The sequence below is a fragment of the Electrophorus electricus genome, chromosome 13, assembly GCF_013358815.1.
Source record: "Electrophorus electricus isolate fEleEle1 chromosome 13, fEleEle1.pri, whole genome shotgun sequence".
NCBI classification, from domain to species: Eukaryota; Metazoa; Chordata; class Actinopteri; order Gymnotiformes; family Gymnotidae; genus Electrophorus; species Electrophorus electricus.
Genome location: NC_049547.1, coordinates 21,816,110 through 21,828,546, shown reverse-complemented (window position 1 = coordinate 21,828,546; position 12,437 = coordinate 21,816,110). Strand labels below are relative to the sequence as shown.

General features: G+C 49.6%; 2 protein-coding genes across 3 annotated transcripts in view; one reads left to right on the top strand and one right to left on the bottom strand.

Moving 5' to 3' along the window:
* Window positions 1-3,487, top strand: part of LOC113576354 (kelch repeat and BTB domain-containing protein 11) — an 11,737-nt gene extending 8,250 nt beyond the window's left edge. Inside the window, exon 2 of the mRNA XM_035532844.1 lies at window positions 1-3,487. This exon is cut by the window's left edge and continues 1,168 nt beyond it. Within this exon, the coding sequence (XP_035388737.1) occupies window positions 1-1,218 (1,218 nt within the window). The 3' untranslated portion in view covers window positions 1,219-3,487.
* Window positions 3,488-3,618: 131 nt separating this feature from the next.
* Window positions 3,619-12,145, bottom strand: ppie (peptidylprolyl isomerase E (cyclophilin E)). Of its 2 annotated transcripts, XM_035532838.1 has the most exons (11): window positions 12,068-12,145; window positions 11,822-11,920; window positions 10,314-10,357; window positions 10,074-10,100; window positions 9,589-9,670; window positions 9,378-9,481; window positions 8,835-8,958; window positions 7,046-7,231; window positions 6,724-6,866; window positions 6,347-6,434; window positions 3,619-3,637 (listed from the first exon to the last, which is right to left on the bottom strand). In XM_035532838.1, exons 1-10 carry the CDS (start codon window positions 12,096-12,098, stop codon window positions 6,366-6,368), a joined length of 909 nt encoding a protein of 302 aa, XP_035388731.1. In that variant the 5' UTR covers window positions 12,099-12,145; the 3' UTR covers window positions 3,619-3,637; window positions 6,347-6,365. The 2 variants fall into 2 exon arrangements, with proteins under 2 accessions (XP_035388731.1, XP_035388730.1); XM_035532837.1 differs by lacking the exon at window positions 3,619-3,637 and having other exon boundaries at window positions 6,265-6,434.
* Window positions 12,146-12,437: the final 292 nt, after the last annotated feature.

The window sequence follows — 12,437 nt, the reverse complement described above, 5'->3', positions numbered from 1 at the left end:
GTTAACAAGGAAAACGTCGTGGACGTCATCACAGGGGCGAAAATCCTGCAGATGCCGTGTGCGGTGCAGGCCGCCGTGGACGGCGTGTCTTCACAACTCACGAGCGAAAACTGCTACGAGATTCTAGCCATCGCCAAAAAGCAACGTCTGAACACTCTGAAGGAGACAGCCTACCGCTTCATGAGCGACAACTTCCTGCAGGTTCTGCGCGACCCCGCGGTGTACGGGCGCCTAACGGGCGCAGAGAGGGACCTGGTCCTCAGGAAACGCATGGAGGGCGGTGCGTGCCTGATGGCAGCCGAGATCGAGGACGTGTTCGAGCGCGCTGGCAGCCGCCCCCCGAGCAGGAGCAACAGTCGCCCACAGAGCCCCCTGTTGGGCGCCTCCTTGGAGGATAGCCACGTGATCTACTGCTACAGCGAGGCCGCGCGGGACTGGCGCACGCTGACCGTCATGCCCGAGGACGTCAGCACCAAAGGCTGCGGCATCTGCTGCATGTACAACTACCTGTTCGTGGCAGGCGGAATCCGCGGCTGCAGCGAGAAGGCTAAGGCGTCGGACAGGGTGTTCTGCTACAACCCCGTGACGGACCGCTGGAGCGAGGTCCGGCCCATGAGCCAGGCCAGAGCGCAGCTCAAGCTGGTGTCCGCGGACGGCTGCCTGTACGCCGTCGGCGGTGAGTGCCTGTTCACGGTGGAGAGGTACGACCCCCGCGCGGACCGCTGGACCGCTGTGGCGGCCCTGCCCAAGGGCGCCTTCGCCGTGGCCCACGAGGCCACCGCCTGCAACGGCGAGCTGTACGTATCAGGCGGCTCGCTGTTCTACCGGCTGCTCAAGTACGACCCCAAGCGGGACGAGTGGCAGGAGTGTCCGTACAACAACAGCCGCAGGAAGTCGGCCGACATGGTGGCGCTGAGGAACTTTATCTACCGCTTCGACGTCGGCCGCGAGCTCGGCGTCGGCGTGTTCAAGTACAACACCATCGTCAAGATGTGGCATGACTGCGCCGCCCAGCGCCAGGGGAGTTCGCTGCCCTTCAGGTGTGCCGTCCTGGGCAACTGTATCTACTGCGTCAACAAGAACCAGACCCTGAAGTTCGTGGTGGAGGAGGACGGTGCACGCTTCGCCGAGGAACCTCTGAAGGCACCTCAGGATGCTAAAGGGGTTCTGTTCCCCTTCGTGTTGAACCTGCCTGACAGGGGTGACCGAAATGTGTGACGGAGAGGTTTTTTTTGTTGTTGTTGTTGTTTTGGGGGGGGTTTTTTCATTGGGGGAAGAATTGGAAGCGGATGAAAGCATGATGGAGAATCGCAATCAAACACAAAGCTTTATTTGGGAAACCTTTCTTTGCAGCTTGGTGGACGGACGCCTCCACATAAAGCCTTGGAAGGACGTCTCTTCTGTCGCGGCGCGGAGGGACGTCGGCGGCGCGGTTTTCCAGTTGTCTGGCGGCACAAAAAAATATACGACTCACTGTCATAAAACGACCACGAAGAGCACAGTGACACAGTTGTAATATCCCTTTTGCTTCTACGCAGAGCCTATGCAAGTACAGCACAACGTTATTAAGATGATGAAGTGCCAAACTGCACAAAAGAGAGAATTAAATGAGGGTAATGTAGTGAAAATAATGTAGAAAAATAATCTAGGCCTTCTGGATCGGTGAGTGAATGCCTTTGAAAGCCCAGCCATTGAAGCGTAACTCGTTATCCCTGCGAAACGTCTGTACGCTGTTTCAGAGCACAAAGCACTTGAATTTTCTCTCCTTTGGGCAGCACCGAGAAAAGACACAAAAGATTTGTACAAGAGAACTGAGACGGTGTGAAGGTGCTCCACAACCTAATTACTGTTTAGTTAATGAAGTATCAGCACTTATTAGATTACAACAGCAAGCCAGCAAAGTTCCTCGGCCACGGTTTTATTGGTCTTCAGAGTGAGGTGGCTGTGTGTCTTAGTTACGTCAGTTCTTATTCTAAGAGGAAAAATGGCAAAAACTTGAGTGTTTGTCCGTTGTAATAAATGTTTATGACAGAATGGGAGTTTTAACAAAGACAACCAGGCTGACAGAGTGGTTTAAAGCACAAATCTAAGAGGATGACAGACGTTTCACTCTGTACTACGCACATTCTCCGAGCTTGCTGGGTTGAGGTTCCATAGTTCGGGAGAGAATGACTCCTACAAAACTGATAGAAGAGTTAAAGAGTTATTTCCCTTCCACTCAGGTGGGCTACAGTCCCTGAAGACCATGACTGGCTGTCACATGCAGTTGTACTAACGTGATAAACTAGCCTCACGGACGTGTGCAAACAGAGATGTTGTGCACATTTTAAATGCTTCAGTAGTTTGCAATAACATAGTCAGGGGAGCAATGGGGTGTGTGTGTGTGTGTGTGTGTGTGTGTGTGTGCTGTCCTGCCAAAATTTAGCTTCTGCATTCTGTTACTTTAACAGCTAAACTGGAGCCTGTCCTACATTCTAGTTTTACTCCGAGTGCTTTATTAATTAACCTTCATGCAGGCTGCATCTCTTCATAACATTGCTACAGACATTACGAGAGAGATGGATGGATGGATGGAGCGTCTGTCTCTCTGTCACTGGGTGCTCTATGACTGTGATTGGGAGCCTAAGACTCAGACAAAAAAATGAATGCGCATACCTGCCTTGTTTAGTGTCAAGACTGCAAGCATATCTGTTTCTTTTAAGCAACCCATGAAAATCTGATTAGGCGTTAATCTGATTAGGCGCTACTCTGATTATGCATTAATATGATTAGGTGCTAATCTGGTTAGGCGTTAATCTGAGTAGGCACTAATGTGATTAGGCGTTAATATGATTACACATTAATATGAGTAGGTGCTAATATGATTAGGCGTTAATCTGAGTAGGCGCAAATCTGATTAGGTGTTAATCTGAGTAGGTGCTAATCTGATTAGGCGTTAATCTTATTAGGCATTAATCTGAGTAGGTCCGAATCTGATTAGGCGTTAATCTGAGTAGGCGTTGCCCAAGCGTAGACTTTATAATAGCTTCCTTTTGGGTTTGTAATGGCTACACAGTACATATATGACAGCTGTATACGACACTATATCACTACGTTAAACCGTCTGGTTTTCCTTTATATTCCCATGTCTCGTTTGCATTAGGACAGTAATCTGGGGTTTACACGGGGGTTCCGAGGCTGCGACCGGAGCCATGTGTCCATGTGTCCATGTGTCCAAAACATACCTGCGAGTTTCTGACACACGGAAGCTGCCCTCTGCCGAGAGAGCGACAGCTTCTGGTTTGCATGTGCGGCAGCTCTTATAGGTGGTACAGTGCTGGCGGCCTCTACTGGGCCACAGAGACGCGCCAGAGTGTGACGTGGACGTGCTTCTGGAGTGTGAAATGCTTGATTGGTTTAGGTGGCGTGTGACTCAAAGCTTTCTAACTGGATTTGTTTAACTGTCTAACAAATGTGTTTCAGTGCTGAAAATAAATAGTTTGGATTACTGGTTAATGGAACACTTGTCTTAATATTATTCCTCTGTATGTTTCTGTGTGTGTGTAAACATTTAAATGTGTGTGCAAAATAATTAGCAATGGGATACAGAAGACCAGCTATGTGCTTGTGACACACACACACACACACACACACACACGAGTAGATCAGACCCAAAACAAATATATTTACTCAAAAACACTCATGACTACCCCGTTTTACCCAGAAAGCTGTTTTTAAATGGCTTCTGTAAAACACAAGAACAAACTGCACGAAGGACTGCAACTTAGAGTTTGAGAGTCTCTGCAGTCTGGAATAGAGGAGCTATTTCTGCACTAGAGGTTCATAACGTTGCATTTCTACCTCATACGTATACGTTTCCGTGCCAACCCGGGTGTTAGCCTATTTGCTACACTGGCCTCCTCTCATACGCAGGTCCAGTGCGCCGCCTTGTGGCCACTGTATGTTAATGCACAACGTGCTACATTACACAAATATGAAATTTAACCACTGAGTGATTTAGTTTCCCTTCAGCCCTAAGAATTGTTTGCTTTTTAAACTGTATAATGCGAATATGATTTAAGGCTAGCATGTTATACATTATATTAATGCACCTTTGATATATTATCTCATGGTTCTCGCTCAAAACATTCTGACCCAGCAATCTCCAATAAAAAGAATCATTGAATAAAGTTACTCAGAAAAACAGATGCTCAGTGCTTGACTTACAGATGGGCCCTGATCCTGTGCTAGCGACAAAATGTTGGATGGTAGCATGTAACTAACAATGACCTTTAGTAATTTGCATAACACAAAGCTCTGAGAATGTAACTGAGAAATGGGTGACGCGAGACGGCAGATTTGGTCCACTCTGTGATCTTGTGTGTACTGATACTGTGCCAGGTCTGACGGGATGAAGGGTGTAGCTCCCTGTCATGTCATTCATCCAACCTAGAGGGGCACCAGTGGTACAGAGAAACGCCCGTCACCTTCAGGAAGACTACAAGACCCGCCTCTCTGTCGGATCCCAAGTGCTAACTTTCCTCAGAGGTTCTGTGACGGGATAATGTCATCCCAGCACACTGGTGAACACGGACTCTTGTGTCACTGGTATTTAAACTCGGGTATTGTAAGGCATGTGACACCTTTTGCCGTGGAGAAAGCAAACAACAAACAATTTTAGCAATTAGAAACATTTGCAGAGCTCAAACTGCAATTCAGACATTTTAGTAGCAAAATTCTAAGTAATATGAGCATTTGGTGAGATCAGGCCCGTAACAGCTTAAGCAGAGCTGCAGTAGACATGAATAAAAGTGCACTAACAGCAAACTGACAGCGTTCACGGTCAGCGTGAAGCCCCAGGCCACCGGCATGCGCTCAGCTCTCATGAGGTCAAAGGTCAATACAGGGAGTAAAATGTAATTCCTAGCATCTGTGATACCAAGGTCGAGTCCCTACACAGTCACCCACCTTTAGTGTTCAGAGCAGGTGTATGATTCCCCTTTAGGGTCCAAGGGCAGGTAGATGAAGCCTGAGATGATCGTGAGGGTGGAGCAGACTCACAGGCTCCGCCCTGTCTCCACCCGTGCTGTTGGAACTGCATCTGGAGGAGAGCACTGCTCTCCACATCATGATCCCCATAGCCTTAGAGCACTTGGTGGTGAAGCACCGGCACCAAACCTGAGAAACGTGGCGAACCTGCACGTCAGAGCGGCACGGGCGAACGCCATGTGAATCCCAGCAACGTGGATGCTGATTGCTAGGGTCTGGCACCGCACAGGAGCTGGAACCGAAAAGAATTATGGGCTGGCGGGGGAAGATCTCGTTAAGACTAATTTACACAAGGTGAATGTGTCTAGTCATCTGCCAGCTCCATGCACTCTGTACATTGGAATTAGTCTGAGTTTGCATGACATTCTGTACTAACCCGGAGTGGAAGCCAAGATGGACCTAAATCCCATCAGGACACCGTGCGTGAAGAAGAGCGCCCCTAGTGACGGAGCGAAGGAAGAGCCAACCATGGAGAAGAGGATGATGAAGGACCCCAGGATGAAGATCTCTCCGACACCCATGAGGCACCATCATCTTCCCTGGCGCTGAGCTGAAGAATATTATGACGACTCCACCAGAAGAAACATCACACCAGAGCCCACGCCAGAAGAAACACCACTCCAGAAGAAACACTAGAGCCCACACCACACCAAAGGAAACACCACACCAGAAAAAATATCACACCAGGATGCACACCAGAGGAAACACCAGAAGCAACTTGCCCATCTTGGAGCTGGTCTCCTCAGACTCCTCGATCACGACGAGGTACACATGGAAAGAGTTGTGGAATCCCAGCACAAGCACGTCGTAGGCGCAGAAGACGACGAGATAGCCCCAGGTGCTGCACGCTGTACACGCCTGGTGCATTCTGGGATTGGATTTCTGCCCAACCCTTCTCAAAGCCCCGGTTTTTGTTTGGTAAGCTGCTTGTTTGTGAAAATGACTCATCACGTTGGCAGGACTACCAAGGCTCCGTTAGGAGGGTTTCATACCTGTGGGTTGAGAGTTCTAACACACCTGAGTGCGTTGCATAAATTCTGTGAAAGTATGTTGCCATAGCAACTTAACTGACTTTGAAGTAGCGAGAAGAAAATATGAAAGACAAGTAAGACAGCTTAAAAGTGACATAAATCCCATAACACTGGTGATGAATGTTAATATTATTCAGCAATTACTCCTAATATTTCCGTTATCTGACAGCAATATATGCAAAAATGAAGCCAGTGAAAAAGGAAGTGTTATTTTTAAAAAGTTTATTAGAGATTTACAAAATCCTCCAAACAAATGTCATGTCTCACATCCTCTCTCTCACACACAGACACACACACACACACCTCTCACACATACTCCCCACAGTCAGATATAATGATTTTCTGTTTGGGTTTTCCATCTTTAGTTCCTTGAGCCTGTGGAGAAACAGAAACAGCACCCATCAGCACCAAGAAGCCAAACCACTGGTATTCCGCTTCAACCTGCTCAAACCCGCTCAAACCCACTTTACAGTCCTGAGAACTGCCACCATTACTGTAAGACTCTCTAAGATCTTGTACAGGATTTTTATTTGACACTCAACAGTAAAGAACCAAGACCAACACACGACAATGATTTGACATCTCATCCACTCTTATAAGCATATATGTGCAACCACACCCTCCCCACACACACACACCCACCCACCTCCACCCCCACACCCACCTCCATGGCGCGCACCACCTCCATGCCCTCCATCAGCTCCCCAAACACCACATGCTTGCCGTCCAACCAGTCGGTTTTATCACAGGTGATGAAAAACTGTGACCCGTTAGTGTTTGGCCCCGAGTTGGCCATAGAGAGCTGGCCTACAAACAAACAAACAAACAAAAACAGACAGACAGACAGATAAACAAACAGATAAAGGATAATGACATTACTTATAAATTACTCCGTACAGGAGTCTTGTAACTTGCTCCGTTTTCGTGTTCGGACAGTAAATTCGAATGTTCCCCCCGTGCAGAGGCAGCAGGGCTGGACTCCTCACCCGGGCCCGTGTGCTTCAGGACGAAGTTCTCGTCGTCGAACTTGCGGCCGTAGATGGCCTTACCGCCCGTGCCGTTGTGGTTGGTGAAGTCTCCGCCCTGGCACATGAACTGCGGGATGATCCGGTGGAAACTGCTACCCTTGAAGCCGAAGCCCTTCTCGTGCGTGCACAGACAGCGGAAATTCTCTGCCACAGACCAATGGGAGACAGACAGTAATCAACGCATCACTTCCTGGCAGGTTTTTCCTTTTTAAAGTGACACCAATACTGCAGTCTCAGTAACCGCAACTCTGTGTGTGTGTTTTTAACAGGACACCAATACTGCAGCCTCTCAGTAACCGTAACTCTGCGTGTGTGTTTTTAACAGGACACCAATACTGCAGCCTCTCAGTAACCGTAACTCTGCGTGTGTGTTTTTAACAGGACACCAATACTGCAGCCTCTCAGTAACCGCAACTCTGCGTGTGTGTTTTTAACAGGACACCAATACTGCAGCCTCTCAGTAACCGCAACTCTGCGTGTGTGTTTTTAACAGGACACCAATACTGCAGCATCTCAGTAACCGCAACTCTGCGTGTGTGTTTTTAACAGGACACCAATACTGCAGCCTCTCAGTAACCGCAACTCTGCGTGTGTGTTTTTAACAGGACACCAATACTGCAGCCTCTCAGTAACCGCAACTCTGCGTGTGTGTTTTTAACAGGACACCAATACTGCAGCCTCTCAGTAACCGCAACTCTGCGTGTGTGTTTTTAACAGGACACCAATACTGCAGCCTCTCAGTAACCGCAACTCTGCGTGTGTGTTTTTAACAGGACACCAATACTGCAGCATCTCAGTAACCGCAACTCTGCGTGTGTGTTTTTAACAGGACACCAATACTGCAGCATCTCAGTAACCGCAACTCTGCGTGTGTGTTTTTAACAGGACACCAATACTGCAGCATCTCAGTAACCGCAACTCTGCGTGTGTGTTTTTAACAGGACACCAATACTGCAGCATCTCAGTAACCGCAACTCTGCGTGTGTGTTTTTAACAGGACACCAATACTGCAGCATCTCAGTAACCGCAACTCTGCGTGTGTGTTTTTAACAGGACACCAATACTGCAGCATCTCAGTAACCGCAACTCTGCGTGTGTTTTTTTAACAGGACACCAATACTGCAGCATCTCAGTAACCGCAACTCTGCGTGTGTTTTTTTAACAGGACACCAATACTGCAGCATCTCAGTAACCGCAACTCTGCGTGTGTTTTTTTAACAGGACACCAATACTGCAGCATCTCAGTAACCGCAACTCTGCGTGTGTTTTTTTAACAGGACACCAATACTGCAGCATCTCAGTAACCGCAACTCTGCGTGTGTTTTTTTAACAGGACACCAATACTGCAGCATCTCAGTAACCGCAACTCTGCGTGTGTTTTTTTAACAGGACACCAATACTGCAGCATCTCAGTAACCGCAACTCTGCGTGTGTGTTTTTAACAGGACACCAATACTGCAGCATCTCAGTAACCGCAACTCTGCGTGTGTGTTTTTAACAGGACACCAATACTGCAGTATCTCAGTAACCGCAACTCTGCGTGTGTGTTTTTAACAGGACACCAATACTGCAGTATCTCAGTAACCGGTATCTCGGCAACCACTATTCTGCATCAGCGTCCTGTAGCTCTGCGAGCGCAGCGGGACAGCGACACCTGGCTGGTATCTGATCTCAGAGCAGCAAGGGCACCAATGCAGCAGGACGAGGCAGCCGGCCTTGCTGATCTCAGAGCAGCTCGGGTTCGCACCTGCCGTCATGGGAACGACGTCGGCGCGGAGCAGGAAGCGAAGCCGCCCTGCAGGCTTGTTGCCGATCTTGATGTCCATGTAGACCTGCGGGTTGGTCCTGCCCTTCTTGGTGTGTGGCTCACCCTGCGCACACACACACACACACACACACACACACGCACGCCAAGCGCAGATGTGAGCCAATTAGGGAGAGTGATACCAGTGCACACTGCGTGACGGTGAACAGTTGACCCTGTGACCCTGCCTTTCCCTGTGCTGAGCACTAATACTGCACTACTACAGACCAACGGATCCCTTCTAGCACTTATAGCTGGTGTTGCACTCATGTTGTTTTATATTTGTGCTGTATTTTTGTAGGTATCATTATTTACTTTTCTATGTATTCTAGTTCACTGGTATGTTGGACTCTAACCTACTGTACTGTACTAGGATTTATTCTATGAGGAAATGACAAAACACTTTTGTACGTCGCTCTGGATACGAGCGTCTGCCAAATTCCATAAATATAAATGTATATGTAAATGAATATGTAAATATATTACCTCCTGGGCTGCTGCATTGGCTGCTTCTCCTGCTGACTCTGCCTGCTCCGCCTCCTCTGTTGTCTTCCCTGAGAATTTCTTCAGCCAGTCGTCATCAGACCACACTGGAGGTGGGAAAGTCGCCCTCAATGTATATCCAAGGCTTACACGTACGCTCTGATGTCAGGGTGTTTTATTTGGGAGAGAGCCCTTAGAGTGTGCACGTGCTCACCGGGTCGCGAGGAGCCCTCCTTGATTCTCATGGGTTTGGCGATGTTCACTCTGATGGTTCTGCCGAACAGCTCGGACTCGTTCTGTGACACACAAGGCCAGAAACAGCGTTACCCAGGACAAACGACGTGGCTCAGTGTTCAACACCTGCATCATCTGAGGTGTCTACACGTGGAGGATTCTCAAACATAAGTTCTGCTACACTTATGAATCCACTTAGAATTACTCAGTAAATCAGAGACTTTATACACACACACACACACACACACACACACACACACACACACACACACATATACATAATATAAATATAATAGTATAATGATTCATAATAATGCTAAGATGCTCTTGACAAAAGCATCTGTTAAATGTTGTAAATGTGTCTAGGAGTGGCGTTTGGGAAACCTGATATACTGTATGCTACTCTTATGGCAGATTGGCATCTACTGTAGTCAGAACAAACTGTGATGTTAAAGGGAATCTTACCATGTTATCGATCGCGGCTGCAGCGTCCTGGTGGAAGAACAGTTGGAAAAGCAACTAAATCAAGCGTGAATTAGAGTTACAATAAAAGACAACTCACATGTACGACCTGCACGGTGACACACAGCAAAGTTGCAGAAGCTGTCCAGCAGTTGGCCACTAGGCAGCGACGCTTGCACAGTGTTGGGGGGTGAAGTATTGAAGGGTTAGCAGGGTTCTGTCATACAGAGCCAAAGCACTCACCTCTGCCGACTCAAACTCGATGAACGCAAAGCCACGATGTTTCTCTGTAGAGGTATAAACGCTAGTCAGTCAGACAGACAGATAGACAGACAGAGAGCTAGGGGTCCACACCGCAGACCAGACAGACAGACAGACAGACAGAGAGCTAGGGGTCCACACCACAGACCAGACAGACAGACAGACAGACAGAGAGCTAGGGGTCCACACCACAGACAGAGAGAGAGCTAGGGGTCCACACCACAGGCAGACAGAGAGAGAGCTAGGGGTCCGCACCACAGACAGACAGAGAGCTAGGGGTCCACACCACAGACAGACAGAGAGCTAGGGGTCCACACCACAGACAGACAGAGAGCTAGGGGTCCACACCACAGACAGACAGAGAGCTAGGGGTGCGCACCACAGACAGACAGAGAGCTAGGGGTGCGCACCACAGACAGACAGAGAGCTAGGGGTCCGCACCACAGACAGACAGAGAGCTAGGGGTCCGCACCACAGACAGACAGAGAGCTAGGGGTCCACACCACAGACAGACAGAGAGCTAGGGGTCCACACCACAGACAGACAGAGAGAGAGCTAGGGGTCCACACCACAGACAGACAGAGAGAGAGCTAGGGGTCCACACCACAGACAGACAGAGAGCTAGGGGTGCGCACCACAGACAGACAGAGAGCTAGGGGTCCGCACCACAGACAGACAGAGAGCTAGGGGTCCGCACCACAGACAGACAGAGAGCTAGGGGTGCGCACCACAGACAGAGAGCTAGGGGTCCGCACCACAGACAAACAGAGAGCTAGGGGTCCGCACCACAGACAGACAGAGAGCTAGGGGTCCGCACCACAGACAGACAGAGAGCTAGGGGTCCGCACCACAGACAGACAGAGAGCTAGGGGTCCACACCAGACAGACAGACAGAGAGCTAGGGGTCCGCACCACAGACAGACAGAGCGCTAGGGGTCCGCACCACAGACAAACAGAGAGCTAGGGGTCCACACCACAGACAGACAGAGAGCTAGGGGTCCACACCACAGACAGACAGAGAGAGAGCTAGGGGTCCACACCACAGACAGACAGAGAGCTAGGGGTCCGCACCACAGACAGACAGAGAGCTAGGGGTCCGCACCACAGACCGACAGAGAGCTAGGGGTCCACACCAGACAGACAGAGAGCTAGGGGTCCGCACCACAGACAGACAGAGAGCTAGGGGTCCGCACCACAGACCGACAGAGAGCTAGGGGTCCACACCAGACAGACAGAGAGCTAGGGGTCCGCACCACAGACAGACAGAGAGCTAGGGGTCCACACCAGACAGACAGACAGAGAGCTAGGGGTCCACACCACAGACAGACAGACAGACAGACAGAGAGCTAGGGGTCCACACCAGACAGACAGACAGAGAGCTAGGGGTGCGCACCACAGACAGACAAGCAGGCAGGCAGACAGACAGACAGACAGACAGACAGACAGACATTTAGGGGTCCACACCACATCCAGCGCCTCCTCCTTCACACCTGTTTCATAGTCCAGCGGGATCTGGATGTCTGTGACGTCGCCGAAGGGAATAAACGCCGCGTGCAGAACCTTCTCGTCCACCTCCTCCGCGAGACCACCTGCGACACGAACAGCGCCGTCAGAAACGCCTTCCGCGAGAGCAGCCGCGTGCAACTCAGCTAGGACATCAAACACGTGAATGCACGCGTAACGGCTCTCGGTCTTAAGGTCGCGCCACCAACTACATCTGGACAAACATTACCCACCCACATACAACACACGCTTGGCCGCTGCCATCTTGCTGCCAACCTTTCACCCGAGTCTCGTCCCAGCTGCTACTCTGCTGCCCCTGCCGGCCTGGAGGAAGCAGAACTCCGTAAGCACGTCCGGGGTTCTGCTTGCTTCTGCGTTTACGTTGGCTAAACTGCATCTCAGCAGACTACAGTGACAATGTTCCACTATAGCCTCGTTTAGTAATTCAGTCCCTGCAATCCTCAAATATTTAGCTCTTTTTTGCATTTCGTAAAAAATTGATCTTTTATGTTGTTGGTTTTTTTGCTTCTGAACACACAGTACATTTGAGGCATGTATCTGACGCTTTTACCCAAAGCGACTTATATGACTGAACACAACCTG

Coding starts and splice junctions, on each gene's coding strand:
- ppie (XM_035532838.1), bottom strand. CDS start 12,098: ATGGCAGCGGCCAAGCGTGTGTTGTATGTGG. Junction 7,232..8,834: donor CGTCGTTCCCATGACGGCAG/GTGCGAACCCGA, acceptor GGTCTGTGGCAG/AGAATTTCCGCTGTCTGTGC. Junction 6,867..7,045: donor CCTGAAGCACACGGGCCCGG/GTGAGGAGTCCA, acceptor GTTTGTTTGTAG/GCCAGCTCTCTATGGCCAAC.